Source organism: Bicyclus anynana, chromosome 19, assembly GCF_947172395.1.
Source record: "Bicyclus anynana chromosome 19, ilBicAnyn1.1, whole genome shotgun sequence".
Classification (NCBI taxonomy): domain Eukaryota; kingdom Metazoa; phylum Arthropoda; class Insecta; order Lepidoptera; family Nymphalidae; genus Bicyclus; species Bicyclus anynana.
In genome coordinates, this window is record NC_069101.1 from 6396835 (window position 1) to 6418743 (window position 21909).

The 21909-nt window shown below is 35.6% G+C and overlaps 4 protein-coding genes across 8 annotated transcripts; 2 read left to right on the top strand and 2 right to left on the bottom strand.

Moving 5' to 3' along the window:
• The first annotated feature begins 329 nt into the window (after positions 1–329).
• On the top strand, positions 330–994 carry LOC112056187 (COX assembly mitochondrial protein homolog). The gene is made up of 2 exons (XM_024096564.2): positions 330–550; positions 627–994. The coding sequence occupies exons 1-2, from the start codon at positions 496–498 to the stop codon at positions 923–925; spliced, it is 354 nt and encodes a 117-aa protein (XP_023952332.1). The 5' UTR covers positions 330–495; the 3' UTR covers positions 926–994.
• LOC112056186 (uncharacterized) lies at positions 930–3923 on the bottom strand. 2 transcript variants are annotated; one of them, XM_024096563.2, is made up of 4 exons: positions 3779–3923; positions 2489–3367; positions 1190–1314; positions 930–1106 (listed from the first exon to the last, which is right to left on the bottom strand). In XM_024096563.2, exons 2-4 carry the CDS (start codon positions 3291–3293, stop codon positions 930–932), a joined length of 1107 nt encoding a protein of 368 aa, XP_023952331.1. In that variant the 5' UTR covers positions 3294–3367; positions 3779–3923. The 2 variants fall into 2 exon arrangements, with proteins under 2 accessions (XP_023952331.1, XP_023952330.1); XM_024096562.2 differs by having other exon boundaries at positions 3684–3874.
• LOC112056185 (V-type proton ATPase subunit H) lies at positions 3391–18664 on the top strand. 4 transcript variants are annotated; one of them, XM_024096558.2, is made up of 12 exons: positions 3391–3517; positions 4317–4340; positions 4650–4731; positions 4808–4988; positions 8282–8491; positions 9892–10095; positions 10846–10980; positions 11428–11613; positions 12580–12767; positions 13315–13503; positions 17452–17565; positions 18162–18664. In XM_024096558.2, exons 1-12 carry the CDS (start codon positions 3472–3474, stop codon positions 18238–18240), a joined length of 1638 nt encoding a protein of 545 aa, XP_023952326.2. In that variant the 5' UTR covers positions 3391–3471; the 3' UTR covers positions 18241–18664. The 4 variants fall into 4 exon arrangements, with proteins under 4 accessions (XP_023952326.2, XP_023952328.2, XP_023952327.1 ...); XM_024096560.2 differs by lacking the exon at positions 9892–10095 and having other exon boundaries at positions 3395–3517; XM_024096559.2 differs by lacking the exons at positions 3391–3517; positions 4317–4340 and adding an exon at positions 4377–4566.
• Positions 18665–19528: 864 nt separating this feature from the next.
• Positions 19529–20780, bottom strand: LOC112056192 (cytochrome c oxidase assembly factor 4 homolog, mitochondrial). Its single transcript, XM_024096567.2, has 2 exons — positions 20566–20780; positions 19529–19700 (listed from the first exon to the last, which is right to left on the bottom strand). The coding sequence occupies exons 1-2, from the start codon at positions 20665–20667 to the stop codon at positions 19596–19598; spliced, it is 207 nt and encodes a 68-aa protein (XP_023952335.1). The 5' UTR covers positions 20668–20780; the 3' UTR covers positions 19529–19595.
• Between the last annotated feature and the right edge of the window lie 1129 nt (positions 20781–21909).

The window sequence follows — 21909 nt, forward strand, 5'->3', positions numbered from 1 at the left end:
TAGCTGTCGAAAATGCAATCTCATGAAGCCTTACCTGTGTTACCATTGCATATAGTGTTTTACACCATTGTCTGTGTTACAGATATGTTAAGCTGCAATAGACGTTACGACTTGAGAACAACATTATGGCAAGACGTGTGCCTAGTTCGGACTACTTTGGTATTTTTAACCGACTTCCAAAAAGGAAGAGGTTCTACGTTCCACTGTATGTATGTTTTTTTTTTATTTGAGTACGAACGATCGATTTTTGGGGTAACTAGAGTTATGGGTCTATGCTAGCCGTTTGTAATCTGTACATTTTGATTTGTCAAATAATTCATATAATTGTCGTCAATGTCATTTTAATATTCAACAAAATATGTCATTTCCTAGCGATCGATGTTTACATATTTTACTTGTTTAATTTCTTGTCCAAAGTTTCAAACGTGTATCTTCTGATAAAATAAACCAAATTAATAGCTAAAATCTAAACACAATTGAGTAAAAATTGTCAACATGCCCGACACATCGGTTCTACCAAATAAATACTCTGAAGGCCCGCACGGCTTAGGTTTTGAATCAATGTTATTATATTTGAATTATTGCATATAAATTTATATTGAAATTAACAAATGAATTATTTTTAGGCGATCCAGATGACAAAAGCTTAAGGAAAGTAGAGATTGAAGTAGTCATACCGAAGCTTATGAGAGAGGTAGCTAAAGCAGAGAAATGTGTCAAAGAAGTTGATGAGTTTAACAAATGTTGCATAGCGTCTTCGCTTTTAATGGTTGTTAAATGTAGAGAGGAGAACTCAGTGATGAAATCATGTCTGACAAGTTGGTATGACAATCAGGAATTCAGGCAAAGATGCACTGATCTATATTTAAATGAAAGAAGTGAATATAGAAGAACTGGCATTAGAAAGCCAATGAAGCGAGCATAGACATTTAAGAAACAGTTGTTAGTAGTATAAGTAAATAAAATCTGGCATAGTTATCATCATTATTTATTATCACTGGAATTTTTCTCGACAACAACAATTCCCTTACTCTATATTCCTGGAGATCCTGGGGTAGTTTCATGTGCTCTTTATTAGACCTTTTGACTTCTATGATCAATATTTCCTGAAAATATAATATTTTTTTATATATTATGCTTACCTTCATAACAAATAAATAAAACACATACATTAAAAAATTAGGAGTACCTTCACTGTAGTTGTCGCCATTCTAAGATGCCCCAGTAATGAAGTCCAGTCCATATCTTCTTTACCATAATTAATAACAACAATGTAATCAGCATGATTCACTCCAGGGCCCTCTTTATACAGCACTGAAACCAACATAGGAACAAAATATATTTTTAGACCAAAAAAGATTTAGCCTACATTATAACTTTTACAGCCATTTCTTCTAAGCTATACAGGAAGAAATTTTTTCAAGTACGGATATTTTTATATTTTGTACATAAACAAAATTTAATGAACACGTATTTTTTCCTTTTTTTTTTAACTCAACAATAACAAAGTTATCGTTAGCTAAAGTTTAAACATTTAAACAGAATTTGAGGGTCACCCTATCGCTGTACTAAGTAATAGCACAGTAATAGGCAACTACAAAATCAGCTGGTAGGTACTAGGTTAGCGAGCGCCCGCGCCGAGGGTCGTTGACCTTTCTACGTTTATTTTTGTACCTATTATTTTTTATAATAATTAAAGGTCGTCACTTTTGAGTTGAGTATCGATTTTCCCTTCATACTTTATTGGGCTTAGGACCATCAATAATGCGTAGTTATAATAAAAATTATAAACTTTCGATTGGAATAATGAAATACAAATGATGATTATTATTACGCAAACTTTTGCATTAAAGGATGATTCGACTTAAATGCGCAAGCGACGGCACGGCAGTGTCTGTCACTGGTCGCCCATCGGCAATTCGGCAGGCGTCCTCAGGGATTTTTCGATCCCCTCACCCCTGCCACCCCCGTCAGCCGAAGCCGAAGCGATATGACTACTGCCGGTATTTCTTTGTCGGCGTCTTACAAAGTGCCGCCAGCAGTTGCGCAGTTTGTTTGGGAATGTGTCCATTATTTTGTTATTTCTGAGACATAAATTGAAAAAAAAAATTACATAAAATGTATCGAACTGTTTGTAGATTTATGTTCTATTAATGATACAGAACCACGAAAAAAAATGTCCGCACTAAAGTCCGAATCACCCTGTATAATGCAGTGGGATCAATAACAATCCAGTGATTTAAATCAAAATAAATAAATTAGTTGATTATGTTATGAATAGGCTATGAAGGCTGAGGCCTGATGATGAATAATAGTTATTAAATATTTTTTAATATTCAATATGAGAATAACCCATTTACTTATTTACAAAAGAATGAAAACATTGCACAAATTCTAATTACATGCATTTAAAGCTGGCTAGGTTAAGGCTAACTATTAAAACAGTTACAATGAAAGTGAATATCTGAAAATAACAAATTTAACTTACAATAGTCACCACCAAACTTGATTCCTGGTTTCACAATGTACCCCTTGGATCGAAAATAATGATAAACAACATACTTCTCAATAAAATTACTCTCAGTTTCTGAGAACAATTTCCAGCATTCTTCAATAGTCAGTATGTTATTTTCAAAGTTTACAATTTGCAAGCAGCCAAGACCGTAAAGCAGAAAGAATGCCTCTTGTAAAGTGAGCATGAGCTTTTCCTTTAATATGATTTTGTTAGTACAATATTTGGGCTTTAAATTGGCAAAATAGTTATCATCCTCAGAATCACTATTGGCTACAACTACCACAGCATTTTCTTTAAAAGAATCATCAAAATCAGAGTTGTCTGTTAAACTCGCTATGTCCTCCAGATCTTCATCATCACTGGAAACCAAGTTAATGACATCTTTACCAGTTTGCTTCTCGCTATCATTTAAAATTTTAGCAGCCAATTGATCAATGTCTTTGAAAAATGAATCTGGATCTGTATTTTTCTGCGCTTTACCAAATCTCTTATACCAGTAGTTTCTCTTTAAAAATTGTCTTTTACGGATAAACACAGGACTGTTTGTTACTGGTTTAGGTCTAGACCTAGATGTAGACCCTTTGCCAAAGCAGCCCATGTGGTACAGTAATTTCATCTCATCAGGCGGCCTAACCTCTACGCCTATACCATTGTAGTGTCCTGTAAACACTATGCACATTGAATTATCTAAAGGCAATTGTAAAGATGACTCAACTCCTATCGGAAACATATTTGGGTCATCGTTCCCACTGTCCTCGTTTCTTTGCAAATTGTTCATGACAAAAGAACTGGCCACTTCCCAAAATTTATTTTTAGCAGAATGTGTCACAAGTCCAAGCTCAAATTATTAATCTGTAACACAAAAGTCAAATACATACATATAAAAATTTACTATTATGGTTCACCAAACAAAATTTTAGTATTAACCAACAACATTATAAAATTATTTCATAAAAATGGATGCAAAATCAAGACGAGAAGCCGACCAGGAGAGATACAATCGTGAGTATTCTAAACTTCACCTAAGAGCCAAACTTATACCATAAATAACTTATAAACGTACTAATCTGTTGTAAATTTATTAGTTTATTATATAAATTAATATTCAACGCACAGATGTTTTAAATTCATCCACTTTTTTGTATTTTAATTAATAATTATAGCTCACCATGAATATTATGTTACATGCTAGCTAACCATATATCGTAATCGAAATATTGTTTTCACGGAACATCCAGATTTTAGCAATTAATTTTAATATACCTTGCTATATGAGTTATTCATAGTACCTAACATAAATTTTCTTCAAAGTAAAATTAACGTCGTCATTCATGTATTGTTTACAAAAATCAAGGACAAAAAAGAAAAACGAATAACGACTTGACCAAAGAGTATAAGTTTAAGGGAATTGACAGTTTAACACTGACAGGCACAGAATAATAGATACTACGTACTGACAGCTACTGACAGGGACTTATTTTTTGGATAAGGCTTTCCAGCTCTGAGTTCTAGCCCTGTTCAGTCACTGACAGCGACATTTACGAAGTGTAGACAGATTATGATTATTTTTCGTTTTACCGTTTTACTTGTATTTTATTCATTTCTTTTACGACTCTGGGTAAAAATCTTTAATTGTATATTTTCGTTCTATAGATATCGAGTTCCTAAATTTAAGTTCATAACCATTTAATGTCTATGGTACAATATTCGATTGACATATGATTTTTTAACGTTGCCTTCTTGATTTTTTACACAATGTAGACAACTATAAATTAAATATCTCTATCTTTGTCGGTTTCAGCACGAAAAGTGTACATAAGAGAAGGTAAGCAATATGTGTCATAAATTATTTGAAGACAACTTCACTTTGAATAGTCACAAGACCTCTCAGCTGAGTCTGTCTTCCAATTTTCTGTTTTCGGAAGAAAATTTCTCTCAATAAACTCCCTATTGTGAGAGGTTTGTTTTTCTTATAATATTAGCCAAAATGGCTAACATAAACGAGGAGAATGTTAGCAAACTTATCCCCACGCTGGGTGATGATAAAATTGGTAAGTTCCTACGCCTCGTAAATAGACAATAATTAACTTATTCCGTCGCCAAATATAAATTCTAACACTTTTACACTTTACAGATATGATTGCCGCTACAAGCGTATTACAAATAAGGGCGAGTGAAATCCGTCAAAGTCAAATAAACTGGCAATCTTATTTGCAGTAAGTATTGATTTACGACATGAGCAATTGTTTTACATGTCTCCTTCGTATTTGTTGAGCATAATCTCTTGCGCAGATCGCAGATGATCACCCAACGTGATCATGACTTCATTGTTAACTTAGACCAGCGTGGACAGAAAGACTTGCCTGATAAGAATCCTGATGTATGTGCTGATGTATTCCTGAACCTGCTCACCCATATCAGCAAAGATAATACCATCCAGTATGTCCTGGTCTTAATTGATGACATTCTCTCTGTAAGTTAAAATTGAACCAATACCTTATTAATATATAAGTTCCTAGCTGACTTAATCAATAATAATTAATTTGTAAAAATGCTGCACTGCATAGGAAACCAATAAGTAATTGTCTATTTGAGTGTGAACTCAAAATAACTTTTCTTTTAATTTTTACTTATGTGTGTAGTATCTTTTATAATAAAGCCAAACTCAATGTGGAATGTTTATCAACAAACATTAAAAATGAAGGTATTTTATTTAAAATGTTGTGCACATTTGCATTTGCAGCTCTTTATTTGCAAGATGTTCCTTAAATGTGCCTTAAATACAGAAACTGTGAATATGGAATTAGACTAAACAGAAATAAAAAACCATGTCTTAAATAAATATCAAACTTTAGCAAGTAGGTATTTATTTTACATGGTATTCTTGTCTATACTGGTATTCAGTATTGACATGCCATTTGCCATTCTTAAACCTTCACTTTACTGGGAAGCTGTGCAGTTTTTTATTGATATTAAAACTGGATTAAACTTAAAACAGAGAACGACATAGATAATGCTGCACACAAATTTATGACAGTGGTACAATCAGCTTGTTGGAAATCAACACCAGAAATGCCAGGCTCAAAACCAAGACACAAAGTGGTTCCAAGTGAAGTAAAATGTCATGTTATGGAAAAAAGAAGGCTACGCAGAATATGGCACAATACAAGACACCCAGAAGACAAAGCTAGGTTCAATCAAGCAATAAAAGATCTAAAAAGCACCTTAGCAGCAGTGAATGAGGCCGAAACCGAATCATATCTGGAATCTTTGACTGCTACTACTGCTACTGACTACTCACTCTACAGAGCTTGCAAAAACTATAACAAACCTGTAAAGCCCAAACCACCTCTTAAATTGGACGGAAATCTATGGGCACGAAGCGAACAACAAAAAGCTGATGCCTTCGGCGATCATCTATCTGAAATATTTACACCACATGAGCCCGACTGCATCAATAATGACAATGAGATATTAGACGTCCTTAGTCAACCTTTTCAACTTTGTTTACCAATAGCATCTACTAACCCAGCAGAAATTAACAACATAATAAAAAATATGGAAAATAAAAAGGCTCCAGGATTTGATTTGATGGATAAAAAAGTTCTGTTAGAATTACCCAAAAAAGGCATTGTGTTTCTTACCATTCTGTTCAACAGTATCATGAGAACTGGATATTTTCCGGAACTCTGGAAAGTTTCACAGATAATAATGATTGAAAAGCCTGGCAAACCAGTCCACGAAATAACTTCTTACCGTCCAATCAGCTTATTACCTGTAACGTCAAAAATTTGTGAAAAGGTTTTGATGCGCAGGCTTATAAAGGAACTCAGAGAAAGAAATATCATACCAGACCATCAATTTGGTTTCCGACAAAAACATGGTACGGTGGAACAGATACACAGAGTATGCAGAACCATTAGGGAAACTCTTGAACACAAAGAATACTGTTCTTCTGCATTCCTGGATGTGCAACAGGCCTTCGACAGGGTGTGGCACATGGGTCTTTTGTTCAAGATTAAAACACTGCTACCCCACACATTCTTCGGATTAATTAAATCATACCTTAGTAAGAGAATCTTCCAAGTAAAAGAAGGAGAATACACTTCCAAATTCTACCCTATAAAAGCCGGTGTGCCGCAGGGTTCAGTCTTGGGGCCGATACTCTATACAATCTTTACAAGTGACCTACCTCAGGCAAACGACGTTGTCGTGGCAACCTTCGCGGATGACACCGCTGTTCTAGCTCGCCATAGATGTCCCAAAACAGCTTCAGAAATCCTACAATGTAGTCTACATGAAATAGACAAATGGCTGTCTAGATGGAGAATAAAAGCCAGTGCCACGAAATCGGTCCATGTGACCTTCACGCTTTGCAGAAGAAACTGTCCACCAGTATCGCTACGCAACAACCAACTTCCAGAAAGCGATAACGTCAAATACTTGGGCATGTACCTGGATAGAAGGCTCACTTGGAAAAAACATATCCAAACCAAGAGGGATGAGATATACCATCGATATAGGGGGTTATATTGGATGCTTGCTCGTAACTCCAGGTTGTCCCTGGAAAACAAGATACTTGTCTATAAAACAGTAATTAAACCCATATGGATGTATGGAATCCAGTTGTGGGGATCAGCTTGCGACTCCAACATCACCATTATTCAAAGAGCGCAAAACTACATACTGAAACAAGTGTCGAACGTGCCGTGGTTTCTACGAATACCAGAAATTCACGAATACTTACAAATGTCAACAGTAAAAGCAGAAATAAAATCCACTAACGACAAGTACAAAGATAGACTCAGAAATCATCCGAATCATCTGGCTGTCCAGTTAACGATACCACAGGCGATTCGACGCTTGAAAAGACGGCAAATTCTTGATTGAAAGCCACATATGACATACATATATATGGAGCTTCTCCCGCTGGGGAAGGTGGCTTCTAACCGCCAAATCTCCCTACAACTCCTCTGCTCATAGTCTATTGACTGATCGCACGAGATCAATAGAACAAAAAAAAAAAAAAAAAACTGGATTAATATTTATTATAAAAGTCCTTCTTCAACTTCAACTAGAAAGTTAACAATAGGGATGATGACTAGGTTTGAATATATTGATTTTTATGATATATTCGGGTAAATAAGGTCAATGTGAACTAATTTATACATAAAAAGCAAAAATTGTCTGGATATTTGCAAAATAAATAAGATTATAAAATTTCAAAATGTACTAAATTTTTTTATGGTAATTAGATGAAAATTCATACAGTTTTGGCTTGCTTACATTAAATGTGACATTTTTCAATACATGAACTAGAAACATAAACGCACAAATAACAAAGATATTAGTAATTTTGTTTGAACGCCCATACAAATCTAACGATCAGCGAGCCAACGACGTCACTAAATCGTGCCATTTTGTATGGGGCATTTTTCAGTGATCCGCGGCAGCGCCGCAAATCTGACTCTTTAAATCCCTGTAGCTCCGAAAGTAATGATCGTAGTTACCCTGTTCCTCTTACAAAATTGCTTTACTATTAGCATACTCTTAATTTATATACAATTAAAAAAACAGTCATCATCCCTATTGTTTATAAGCAAAATTTTTAAAAATAATTTATTTATTTATTTTTAATTAGCAGCATTACAGTACAATGATTATTAGAATACATTAACTTACACCTAAGTCCAAAGATAACATAGTTCAGAAATTAATTCCATTTCCAAATTTTCTATCTTAACTGACACAATAATAAATTTTCAGGAAGATAAATCTAGGGTGAAAATATTCCGTAACGCCAAACACGGCAATGTCTGGCAGCCATTCCTTAACTTGCTTAACCGCCAAGACGAGTTTGTCCAACACATGACAGCTCGCATCATTGCCAAGCTGGCTTGCTGGCACCCACAGCTGATGGAGAAGAGTGACTTACACTTCTACCTCTCATGGCTCAAGGACCAACTTAAGACCAATGTAAGTCGTAGGTAATTTGAATTATCAGACATTTATTGCTTTGAATCTAGTTTGATGCTTGATTTTACATTTTGGAATGTTTACATTTTGATTTTTTTGTGTACTTTTATTACATTGCATGATTTCCGGTTGTGACATAATTAGTAATTACTAGATACACAAGAGTCTCCTGTAATTAAAGGATAAAATGCAAATGGGTAGATTAGGGAACCTAATTATCTAAAACTAATTTGATTAGTTTTAAAAAACCTTACATAATTCGTTCACCTGAGGGATTTTTACAAAACTAATCAAATTAGTTTTATATAATTAGATGGTGTACACCATTTCCATTAATTATACAATGAATATAAAAGCTATTTATTTAATTGGTATTTCAATATAAAGAAGGAATCTATCTTATGGTAAATAGTTAATGATAGTTACAATTCTTTTTAATATTTCACTGCCTATAGCTTATGATAATGTCAGTAATATTTATATTTCTATATTTTATTATTTATTATAATGTTTACATTATGAAAAATCTAGCATAGCAATGTGCAACCCACAGTTAATTTTCCTGAGCACTGGTAAACATATTCAATAATAAAATATGTTATAGTTCTGGATGTTCTGAGGAGTAGGAAAAAATTTAAGCTATTTTGTATGTTTTCACAAAAAAAAGTGTTTTATATATTTTATGGGAAGCAGTGAAATAATTTTTTGTTCATTTCACATCTGAATAGTGTATCATATTATAAATATATTATATAAAATGTTGTTATGTTTGCAATAGTTAGATCATGCTTATATACCAGAAGTTTGCAGATTATGAGATATTTTTTGTTTCTGTTAAGATTATTGTTTCTTTTTTTGTGAGAATGAAATGTTTTATATGACATGTGCATGATTATGTAATATAACACTTGAATTCAATAAATGTGCTTATAAAAGTAAATAAATACTAGTGACATTGTTTAACATGTTATAAATGCATATGCTGTAGAAGTTAAATTTCTTTAGACCACTTAGTTCCAGCTGTGTCAGTGATGGATCCATGACTCCTGAACCAAATCAGGCTAGGGTCTGGACTGCTTTATGTTTGAACAAAATTGCCTCACCCAATTAACCAATAATTACTATCTACTTCCTACTGCTTAACTGCTGCACCAAAAAGTAGTTTGACTTGAAAAATATTTATACATGTACATATTTATGGTATACAAGCTTATTAAAATAGTTTAAGTAAGCAAAAAACTTGCAAGTATGAAGGGCTACAAGCAAGCAGTGTACCATGTCATCATGTGACTAAACAACTGAAGACTAACACAGTGTTGTGAGCATCATCATTCGAGCATCCTGCATCGTTGGGGCTGTGGAGTTTGGTGCCATATCTGAGAGGTTTGTTTTCTGGTAAGGCGGAGAGAGTGTCTGCCGAGTTAGAGCATGCTGAGCAGGTTATGTTGGAGCATGAGAAACAACATTTCTCCGATAAACCGACAAAACATCACAAAGACAAGGGTGGGGACAAGACTGACAACGGTCAAGAGAAATATTCGACCCTCCACGACACTTTTGATGTTCTCAAACCGCATGAGGATTTGCCGCCCGGTCTCCATAAGGTACTGACTCAAGACCTACTCTTAACTGTTGGATGTCTTCAATAACACTCGTGGAATATGTACCCTAATCATATCTGTTTATATTTAAGTGTTTCTAAACATAATTGTGTATATAAAACTAGTAATACATGCTGCATGCTTGAACTAACAATAACTTATAGTGACCAATACTTGAGAGCTTCGCAAGTTGCAACAGATTGACTGATACAAGCTTTTATTAAGATTTAAAAATTTTACTTCAAAATATAGCGCTGCTTACAAAGACGCCTTACTTGTAGACATTGATTTTAAATAATGAATTGCTTCCAAGTAAAGTGGCACAAGAGGTATTGTGTCTATTTTATTCTGAAGTAATTTTTTGCTTGAAATTAATTAAAGTTTGCAAGTAAGGCTGTAAATGTTTAGATTTGTAAACTCCGTGCAATATGCTATATATTATGTTTTATTTTTTTATGAAAAGTATTAAATAAATATGTTTGGTAACTTTCTATTTTTGTATCAATAGTTTCAGACACTTAATTTTAAAAAATATGTTTACTTGTATTAATGATCTGATATAGTTTTTTTTTTAATTGTTAAAATAATATTTATTGTTATTATTTTGTGACAGTTCTTAAAATAATTTCTATAAATTAAACACATTGACTGTAATATTTTTACAAACACTAGTACTTTTCTTTTTACTATTCTATAGCACAGATATATTGGTTAAGACTGGTTGTTGACTAAGTAACTGTATTGTTTCCACAGAACAACGACTACATCCAGTCGGTGGGTCGCTGCCTGCAGATGATGCTCCGCACCGACGAGTACCGCTTCGCCTTCCTCTCCGTCGACGGCATCTCCACTCTGCTGTCAATCCTGGCTTCCAGGGTCAACTTCCAGGTATCAACTTATTTTAGCCCTATTTTATAATAACCATCACTAGTAGCCCAGAATCGGTGGAACATTTTTACATTTGATTACTATCAAGTAGGTTCTACTAAGTAGCTTCATTTTCATGAGACGCTCAACTTTTTTATTTAAGAAAATTCTTGATTTTGGTAGCTAACTACCCATCAGGTAATATGAATTTCTGAGCGTCGGAACGCCGGAAAAATTTGTTGATATGTGTAAGCTTGTATACAATTTTTTCACAATTATTGTGAATATTTGGTGATTTTTATTCATTTAAATAAAGGATTTTTCGTAATTTTTTTTTTTCTATAAAGTGCAGGGCGCATTATGGCCGGCCTCGTTTGCTTTATCATTATGAGCTTCCCCAAAGTAATCCCTGCTTCTGTTCAGTAATTATTTTATTACTTAGTTTACAGTAATTTATTGAATCTCCAGGTGCAGTATCAGCTGGTGTTCTGCCTGTGGGTGCTGACGTTCAACCCGCTGCTGGCCGAGAAGATGAACAAGTTCAACGCGATCCCCATCCTGGCGGACATCTTGAGCGACTCCGTGAAGGAGAAGGTGACGCGCATCGTGCTCGCCGTCTTCCGCAACCTCATTGAGAAGCCGGAAGACCAGCAGGTAACATGACCATTATCAGCATATATTTAAGAACCTACTATAGTTTTATTTGTTCTGATTGTGTAAATGCCGTAGAATCCTTAATGGGATTTCAGGGGGAGTTTTGGGCGGGCACAGAAGTATCGCCAGAATCGGGCCCGAAGGCTGGGACTTCAGCGGCGTCAGGGGGGGTTTTGGGCGGGCACAGAAGTACCGCCGGAATCGGGCCCGAAGGCTGGGACTTCAGCGGCGTCAGGGGGGGTTTTGGGCGGGCACTGAAGTATCGCCAGAATCGGGCTCGAAGGCAGATGCTGAAGATGTGGGCGGAACAACTCTCTAAGGATGTCTCTTCTAAGACTCAGCTCTCGGCTTAGAGGACCGTTCTGGAAGGGTGTTTTGGCCTGAGTGTATCAGACATCAGTCCGGGCGCCCCCAATATCGTGGGTTAAAAAAAATCACGTTCGGGTGAAGTCAGATATCGGGGACCTCGTCTTCGTTGGCGAAGACGCTGTTTAGGTTGTGTTTGTGTTGCCTTGGAAGCATTGTCGGTCGTTATGTCAGCATCAGAATCATAAAGGATGTTTTCCTTTGCAAATTGTTGGGATTGGGAGTGTAGTTGCAAGCCTCAACCACTAGTTGGTTGGAGTGGGTGGTGAATTTCTCAAAATAAGTTTTCGAGAGGCCCGCAATATATGAAACAGTCATATTGGGGGGCCTACTAGTACATAAGCTTAGACTCATCACGCTGATGCAATGCGGATTGGGTGACCTGATAAAAGATTTTGGAAAAATTGAGAATAAATACCATTTTCAAAATTTATTAATGACTAATATTTTTCTTTGGAATGAATGAATCGATTTCGATAAAATTAGCACCAATCGCTGAGTTTTAGAGCAGATTAGTATTTGTTGTGTTGACAGACACAGACAAGCTTTTAAAACTATAAATAACTCAGAAATTGAGTATGATGGTTAGTTTTTATTCAGGTAGCAAAGGAGCATTGCATTGCCATGGTGCAGTGCAAAGTGCTGAAGCAGCTGTCCATCCTGGAACAGAAGCGTTCTGATGATGAAGACATAATGAACGACGTGGACTTCCTCAACGAACGCCTGCAGACCTCCGTGCAAGACCTTAGCTCCTTTGACCAGTATGCTACTGAAGTTAAGAGCGGCCGGTATGTATTTTTATCGTTTAATAAGTCTGATAAGTCAATCTGTAAATAAGATAAGATGAGTCAATCTGTAGTATGCAATGACTAAAATCAATTTCTCAAAAACTTACAGCTTTATTGTTTGTTTTTTTTTAAGAAAGTGCCAGGGGCACTCTTAATTGAAATACCAGTAAATAGGTGCAGTAGTAGTAGAACAGATGTCAACCAAGTCTAGGATTCGTTGTTTGGATTTCATTTGATTTGATTTTTGTTGCAAATAATAATCTACACTATAACATCATCCGGATAACAACTCCTCTACGCATATTGGAGATATTGACTATATAAATTGAAATGTCCAATTCGTCGGCTTTATGTATGTCGATTGGATTCGGTATTTCACGAATTTCGTTGATTTTTTTCTTTAGGGTAGGGTAGTGATGAGGTACGGTAGAGGTAGAGAAAGAGTTCGGTAAGGGTAAGGGGCTAGTAAGAAAATAAATCAATTACTGTTTATAATTAATTTCTTAAAAGTAACCTCCTTTAATTCAATATTCATTTCATGTTGCAGTTTGGAGTGGTCTCCCGTGCACAAATCCGCCAAGTTCTGGCGCGAGAACGCCGCGCGACTCAACGAGCGCGGCCAGGAGCTGCTGCGTACGCTTGTGCACTTGCTGGAGAAGAGCCGCGACCCCGTCGTGCTGGCGGTGGCGTGCTACGACGTGGGCGAGTACGTGCGCCACTACCCGAGGGGCAAACAGTAAGTGTGCCAAGTTCTGCACTTCATGGAGATCTGCTATTCTTATTTTATCAAATGCGGCGAGTACGAGGACCTCCGGAGTGCAATGTTGGAAGGGATCGTCAGAGAAGAGACAGGACCGGTGTACTACCAGGATCTCGTTAGCTCGGCGGTCAACTTCGGCAAGCCACGGGAGTTCGCGCATCGGTGGCACGCGAGGCGGAGCGCACTGGACCGTTGACCACCGGTCGAAGGTGATGCATGGACCGCGGCGGGAAAGCCTGCGTGTCAACCTCGTGTGTCGTCCAGCCCCAGAAGGGGGAGAGTGAGTATCAAGGGACAAGGAGCGAAAAGAGAAAATAACTTGTAGGGTGTCAAGAAGGCGTCCCGGGAACACGCAAAGAGCAAGTAAGTTCGCCCTCCCTCGATTCGGCCCAAATTACCGAGAGGTTGAAAGGGCCATGGGAGGTGGTGGGTTGTATTCTTATTTTATCAGAAAGTATAATCTTGCGGGATTGTCCCTATAACATGAAAGGAGAAACCCAGTCTCCATACAAACTCGGGCCCAAAGAATTCAATTGATACAAAGCTGGAAATGGGTGACCCCCGCTCTGTCAAGAATTCAGAACACAGGTCATTCCACAAATTGGTGACCTCGTTCTGTCAAAAAAAACTCTATTTGGTAAAGGAATTTTACCACGTAAATCAAGTCGATGAACTCGCGGTAACTAGGGCAACAAACGAACACGCAGCGAATTCCTTGGTGTGGAGCAGTTACGAACGACTCGCGGACTACATTAAGTTAATTTTAATATGTTTATCTTTCTTTTACATAACATAGTTTTTCTGTTACATTTTTTTACATTTTGCCTCCGTAAAGACTCTAAGTGATTATAGGTGACTCTAAGTGACCGTGCCGAATCAATTTATATACACTGTAAGTAACCGATATTTTTTGTAAATTGTAAATAATCGACATTATTTTGTAAACAACGATAATGCGTCAAGCAAGCATTTCACTCAGCTACAGCCGCTATCGCCAGCGAAAAATGGCAGCGCAGCAGCTCGCAAGGTACCAATAAAGCCAGGCTCACTGCAACGATGACGAACGTAGCCGTAGCAAATATGAGGCACACGACACTGTGATTTAGCCTTGCATCATGGGTCCGCAGGCACATCGCAGTCGTGATTATAGCTCATCAACACTCGAAACTTAGTACAAAAGGAAACGCTCCTCGACTAAGACGACCGCAGCACAAGGTTACACCGGTGGATGTTAGCAACGCACTGCAAAACCACTCAGTTTGTGTAACGCAATTAACGGCAGCATTTTTTTTTCTCAAGCGCAATTGGGAACATTTTGGTTATGCCACGAGACTGAAAGCGTGGGCACCGCAGCATCAGAGCAGAGCAGAAGGCTAGGATACCATTATTGAGTCGATCAGATAAATACTCCGTACAACGCCAAGCATCTTCACTGGGACATGATACAACCCTACCTACGGGCAAACTCTACGCTTCCCAGACGTCAAGCATGTGGCGAGGAGGATATGACGCAATCATTTAATTATCGCAACACGGTAACAAGAATCATAAAGGCAAAGTACACGGGCCACCGAGAAACGCACTATCAGCATTTGAAACAGTAACATGCCCGTCACTCGTAATTCTCGCAAGTAACACAAGCAAGCAAATTATTAACATACTCAAAGAGTCAACGGCAACACTCTCTAACAACAATTTTTATGACACCTATAGGAACAACATTGTAAAATAGCTCTGGTCCGTCGTTTTTCTATTTTTCTTATACGCATAGTTTTCAAAGATTTCAATGTTCAAATAAATGCGTTATTTTTATTACGCAGTGGGACCAGGGTTATTCATTCTTCAATCGTTCATGTATTTTTTTTTGCAATTCAACAAGTGTAATTTAGGCGTATTATTAGTAATTCTCCAATCATTTATTTAATTTTCGCAATTATTCAACATGTATGTATTCGTATGTAAATGTAAGTAGTATTATGGAACCGACTGTCAATATTTTTATACACCCGCTCTTACACTATAAGTTTTATTCAATGTAAACACGTGTCGAATTTCAGGTAGCCACTCGACGGCAAGCTGATAACGACGTAAGCATTTTACCGATACATTAGCTCGGTATTAATTAACTTAACAAAAAAAAACATTTAACTTTGACAATGTATGTTTGTAGTGTAACGTAATTTCGTATCAATTTTTACTAACTTAAAAATTTGGGGCGGTGTGATGTAGCGTGCCTTATATTCAATCACAAATACCGTTTGCAGTGAACCCTAAGCAGGCAAACTGCTAGGTAAACATTTTCTGTAAGAACGTTCGCTTCGATGTGAAGTTAAGGCAGTCGTTCCTAACTCGTCCCTACCAACGCTCGTGTTCTAGTATTCATTAACCAGTCCGCTTAAGTAAGACATTTTATATACTTTAAATTTATATTATTCGTGTGTATCAATAAACGTTAATTAGTTCGTCTACTTGATTTATTATTTGGATTCCTGACAGAGGCACGCATCAACCTTCTTTAACCTATCAAATCAAATCAATCAATTCCCACATATTCATCACCCACAAATTCCTTGACAGAGCGGGGTCACCAATTTGTGGGTGATGAATATGTGGGAATTGATTGATTTGATTTGATAGGTTAAAGAAGGTTGATGCGTGCCTCTGTCAGGAATCCAAATAATAAATCAAGTAGACGAACTAATTAACGTTTATTGATACACACGAATAATATAAATTTAAAGTATATAAAATGTCTTACTTAAGCGGACTGGTTAATGAATACTAGAACACGAGCGTTGGTAGGGACGAGTTAGGAACGACTGCCTTAACTTCACATCGAAGCGAACGTTCTTACAGAAAATGTTTACCTAGCAGTTTGCCTGCTTAGGGTTCACTGCAAACGGTATTTGTGATTGAATATAAGGCACGCTACAATGGGCTATAAATTAGAACATACAAGAAGATCTCAATAAGGCCAGTTTTCAGAAAAATCGTAGTTGGCTAAATCAGCTAAATCACTTGTTAACGCAACTTGATCGGATCCGTTTGACATCAAATTCATTCTCAAAATGACAGTTTTTCTAGGGATTTGAGACATTTTGTCAAAACCTCTATGAAAACAGTTTGACAAAGATAATGAATGAATTTGCTGTCAAACATATTCGATGACGTTCACGTTCACATTCAAAAACAGTGCGCATTTTCAAAGACAGCTGATAAGTGACAACCAATGTCAATCAGTGAAATACGCGTTTGTCAAGCTGGATCAATATGAAAATAATGAAATCAGCTTAATGTTCCTGTTGGCCAATATTATTTCTTCTAAGATTCAAATATTTTAAATTTTATTTTGTATTGCCATACAACGTGGCAATACTGCCAGCCTTCTGGGCACTTTACCTATGATCGTCGATTCGGACGAATTCTACGACGCCTGAGCCTTTAGATATAATTTAAATTTAGTATTTTTTCTTTTTAATTTTTATAATATGTAGTTATAGGTACGTAGTTTTAATATTATTGTAAAACTTTATAAAATTGAATGAAAAAACCTCCTTTTGCGTAAGCGTAATATTTTAATCTAGTAAAAAATACACGATTTTTAGTACATTTTTCATTTCTGTATCGTTCTGAAGATTGGGCTCAATTGCAGACTTCCCCTTTAGATTTTTATTATTTAAATTACCTACAGACAGCTGAGCGGATTTATATCTGGCTTAACACAATACACTTTTTGTCTTGGTAGGTCCATTTATAACCGACTTCAAAAAAAAGGAGGAGTTTCTCAATTCAACCCGTATGTTTTTTTTTTCATGTTTGTTCCCGCATAACTTCGTCATTTCTTAACCAATTTAAACTTTTTTTTAAAGAGATTTTTTTGCTATAGTAATCTTTGAAACTAAATTATTCTCATTTATTTCCCAGCATCATAGAACAGCTAGGCGGCAAACAGCGCGTTATGTACCTGCTGAGTCACGAAGACCCCAACGTGCGCTACGAGGCGCTGCTCGCTGTACAGAAGCTCATGGTTCACAACTGGTGAGACACAGTACTGCCAAATTTATATACACATACAAAACGATTCATCCACATTTCTTATTCGTACAGCAAAAATTTGTAATTCCCTGGCGTTTGTTTCCTGGCACTTAAAATTAAACACCTTCAAAGCAAAAGTGAATAGTAATATTGGGCTCTTCCTACTTATAACTTCCTTAACAAGTTAAGCTAGGAAAAGCCAAGTTTTATAAATTAACCCTTTATATTTATAACCTCTATAAATAAAAGAAGTTGTAAAAATTATCTAGAAACTAGATTATTCTCCAAAAAAAAAAATGACAAAATTGCAAAAATTTTAAAACTAGGATGGCAAATAGTCTGATAGTTATAGTTGCAGGTACAGTTGCAAGACTTTAGCCTAACACCTATATTTCAATTGCCCTAGTCTAGGATAAATAAACTTAAAATAACTTTGTAATTTATTGTTAATAAAAAGTAATAATTAATGACTTTGATATTAATATTGAATGTCTAGCGAAGCATGTCTGATTAGTTTGAGGTTTTTTAAAGAATAAATATAGAATAAAAAAATATTTTTACCATTATCCCCCATGAACCCATATTTTTTTTTTCTTCAGGGAATACCTTGGCAAGCAATTGGAAAAAGAGCAGATCGATAAACAGGCGGGAGGCACAGCAGTTGGCGCTAAGGCTTAAGAAGTTATATGAATTGTTATTGTTGTTGTCAATGTTTATAAAATTGCAATCAAGTAGCGATATTTATTATGCCATACGACCTTTAAGTATTACAACTATTGTAAATAGAAAAATAGTGAATATTCATGCAATATGTATTAATTAACTTTCAATCCAGTGTCCAAACTAAAATTCTTTAAAATTGACACAATCTGTGTGACATTATATTTATTTATACAAGTTAAGTGTTGCCAGCGTTTATATAACAAAATAAAATGATGTATTTGCAATCACATTCCTATAATATTTATTATATTGTTATTTAAAGTAAATAATCATTCAAAAATTCTATATTATATTTTGAAATGTAGAAATTATATAGTGTATTTTGAAGTGTGTAAATGTAAACTGGCACATAAGTGAATAAACTTTGAGTTACTAATTATTTTGTTGTTTATTTATTAATGCTTTAAGTTTCTTGCACATATCAGAATAAAAAGCCCCAATAGCTTAAGCAGAGTTTATGGTTTGCTGGTCTATTAGTATAATCAGATGCAATCTTTCTGACATCTCAGGCATAAAGTATGCTAAAATCAAAACGCGTGAGGAGACGGCAGTTGGACGGTCGGACCCGCGCGAGGTGATGCCCTGCCGCCGCCCCCTATGTTACCGCTGACATCTAAAATCTTGTGTTGCTAGTTGTTCTGAAATGTCATAGACATAAACATTGCAATGTACTACACTCACCCCTTACACAGTCTTTTCTGACTACTTGGAAAGGGGAAGGGAAATATTGGTTTTTTCTAGCCTATGGCCAAGTATTTGTTAAAAAAACAGTACCAAATCTATATGCTTATAAAGACTGTCCAATTTTATCCAAATTTATTTAATCATTTTGGAGTACTACATGGTTTAACTAATGAATTTTATATTTTTTTTTTTTATTCTTTACAAGTTAGCCCTTGACTACAATCTCACCTGATGGTAAGTGATGATGATGTCTGTCTGAGATGGAAGCGGGCTAACTTGTTAGGAGGAGGATGATAATCCACACCCCTTTTTGGTTTCTACACGACATCGTACCGGAACGCTAAATCGCTTGGCGGTACGTCTTTGCCAGTAGGGTGGTAACTAGCCACGGCCGAAGCCTCCCACCAGCCATTTTTATATACAGATACTGATTAAGAAAAAATGGCAAAGTCTATTAGGTAATATTAGGTAGAAAATCCTGTTGAAATTTTTCAAACTTTTATTATTTATAACAAAACTGCATATTGATTAAACTACATATTGAAAAAAAATCCACATCACAGTTAAATATCTAGACATAATCGTAATAAATAAAATTTAAAACTAATTATACAAAAAAAGAACAATTATTTTTTACTACCATTTTCTTGCTTGTGCCTCATAATACATTCCTTGAAATCATTAACTTCTCCTTGACATTTCCTCCAATCTCTTGTTGTGTTAATACACTCCTGATAAACATAAAAAATATATATTTATTGTAATATCAAGAATAAATTCAGAAAATTGCTCAATGTCATATAACAGATTTCCCAGTCACAGGATAAGGAAAAGGAGGAAAAATATTATTTCTAGGATAGGAAGATTTAACTTCAGTAATTAATAGAATTCTTTATAGACACAAACTTCAATAGCTTAACTGTCAAGGATCAGGACTTGTATTGTCTTGTCATGTCCATAGCGAGCAACCAATCTATACTTATAATAAAACTGTAATGGGTCAAATTCTGTACATTGAAGATATTTTGAAAAAATATTTGTTAGCGGGCATTGTATAATCGATACTGAAGCCAAAAATATGTATTTTTTATTGTTGTCTATCTGTCCTTATTTAATATTGACCAGGCATCACATCGAAACTACTGAATTTAAATAAAACTTGGCACAATTTGTGACTATGATATGTAGAAGCTTATAGAATACTTTTAGTCGCGAACATTAAATCAGAAGGATGTGAAAACCCCGTCTTGTGATATAAACTACTTAAACAAGCCATACCTTAATACAAGTACACAAGAAATAATATGCAACAATGTATAGATTTCCTTAATATATTTATAATTTTTTTTTTGTCAGCCCGCCCGTTTAATTATATAAACTACTGGTTTTATTGTTAGCACAAGAAATCAGATATTATCAGAGAACTCTAATAGTTATAAAATTGATTATTAGAATAGGTATAATGTTTATTACCCAAAATTCAGTCTTTCAGGTTACAGCTATAAATTAAATATGTACCAGAACAGGCTACGGACGAAATGATCGAATAAAGGTAAACTTATTCAGGTATTGAGAATCTTATCCCTTTCCTCGTACCTGGACTTTGTAATGTAAATCAAGACATCCAGCCTTTTTTAACATAGATTCCACCGGATCATCATCACCATCTGTTACTTTTTCTCTCGGTTTTATAGTCATTTTAATTCAATTAAGTAATTTTTATCTTTGTTATCGTCATTTATAACCTCAAACGCAATCGAATCAAAATTCAAAACATAAACCAAAGAGTAAAAACCTAAAAACTATTTACTACATGACACTCAGATTTTTTTTTTTTAATTTTTTTACGGCCTTGGATGCAGGTCCTTATAGGCCCACTCAGATTAATATTATGACGTGACCTTGGAGTAATATACAATGGAGTAGGTAATATAATCTTTGGACGTGACATAAACAAATCCACCATTTTTTAAATATCTTCAAATTTATACGGCTCTGGCGTCTAGCTATACCGTAGATCGAGAAAGAAATAGACCACGTATTGCCGCACCGTTGTCGGAAGATATTTAATTTTGACGTGATTTTCCATTGATTTTCACATGACAAAACACTACAATATTTTTTCACGCTTAAAGACATTTTAATCGTATCACGTGAGGATTTGGATAAATAATAAATAACCCAGAATGGAGAGGATAATAGAGAATGCTATATATGTATGCACAGCCGGTTAAAAAACAGTAAGCTTAGTTGGCTTTCTACCCTCCACAACTCAAATATTTTAATATCAGTTTTATATCCTCATCCGTAAACATGAAACAATAAAGGAGTTTAGAACAATTTTTATGCATGCTTTACGTTTTTGCGCAGTGTCTGCGCTTTGTATTTCGTTTTTTTGTCATGTTTTGAACCATATTTGTTGCATCTTGCGCTGTGACGGCACCGGGAATTCGCACACGAATATGGACCAGCCTTAACATTTATGGAGAGTGTTATGAAAAGTAGAGCTGTAAATTACACACGTGCTATAGTCGTACCTAATTTAAATTATTCCGTAGGTCACTTTTTCTGCTAGTAAACTATGGGTAAAAACAGGCTTATTTTATTTCACGTTAAGGTGTCCATCCACCAAGCATGCAAATGGTCTGTCAAACTACACTTCATAATGAGGTATTTAAGCTGTAAAATGTACACCTCTGTTACCCGCTACCTCTCAAAGCCTCTACAGTCGACTCTAAACTCCATAGATGGCTACCGCACTTACCTTTGATAAGGGCAGCCCAACCTAGCGGGCAGAGGCCAAAGCAATTTTGCCGCTCCAGGCAAAGATAAATTTTCCCGCCTTTTAATCTACACCAAAAATACTTTTTTTATTATTATATTAGTATATTGTTAGAATATTATAGTTTATTGAGCCTTGTTTGTAATGTAAAAATACTA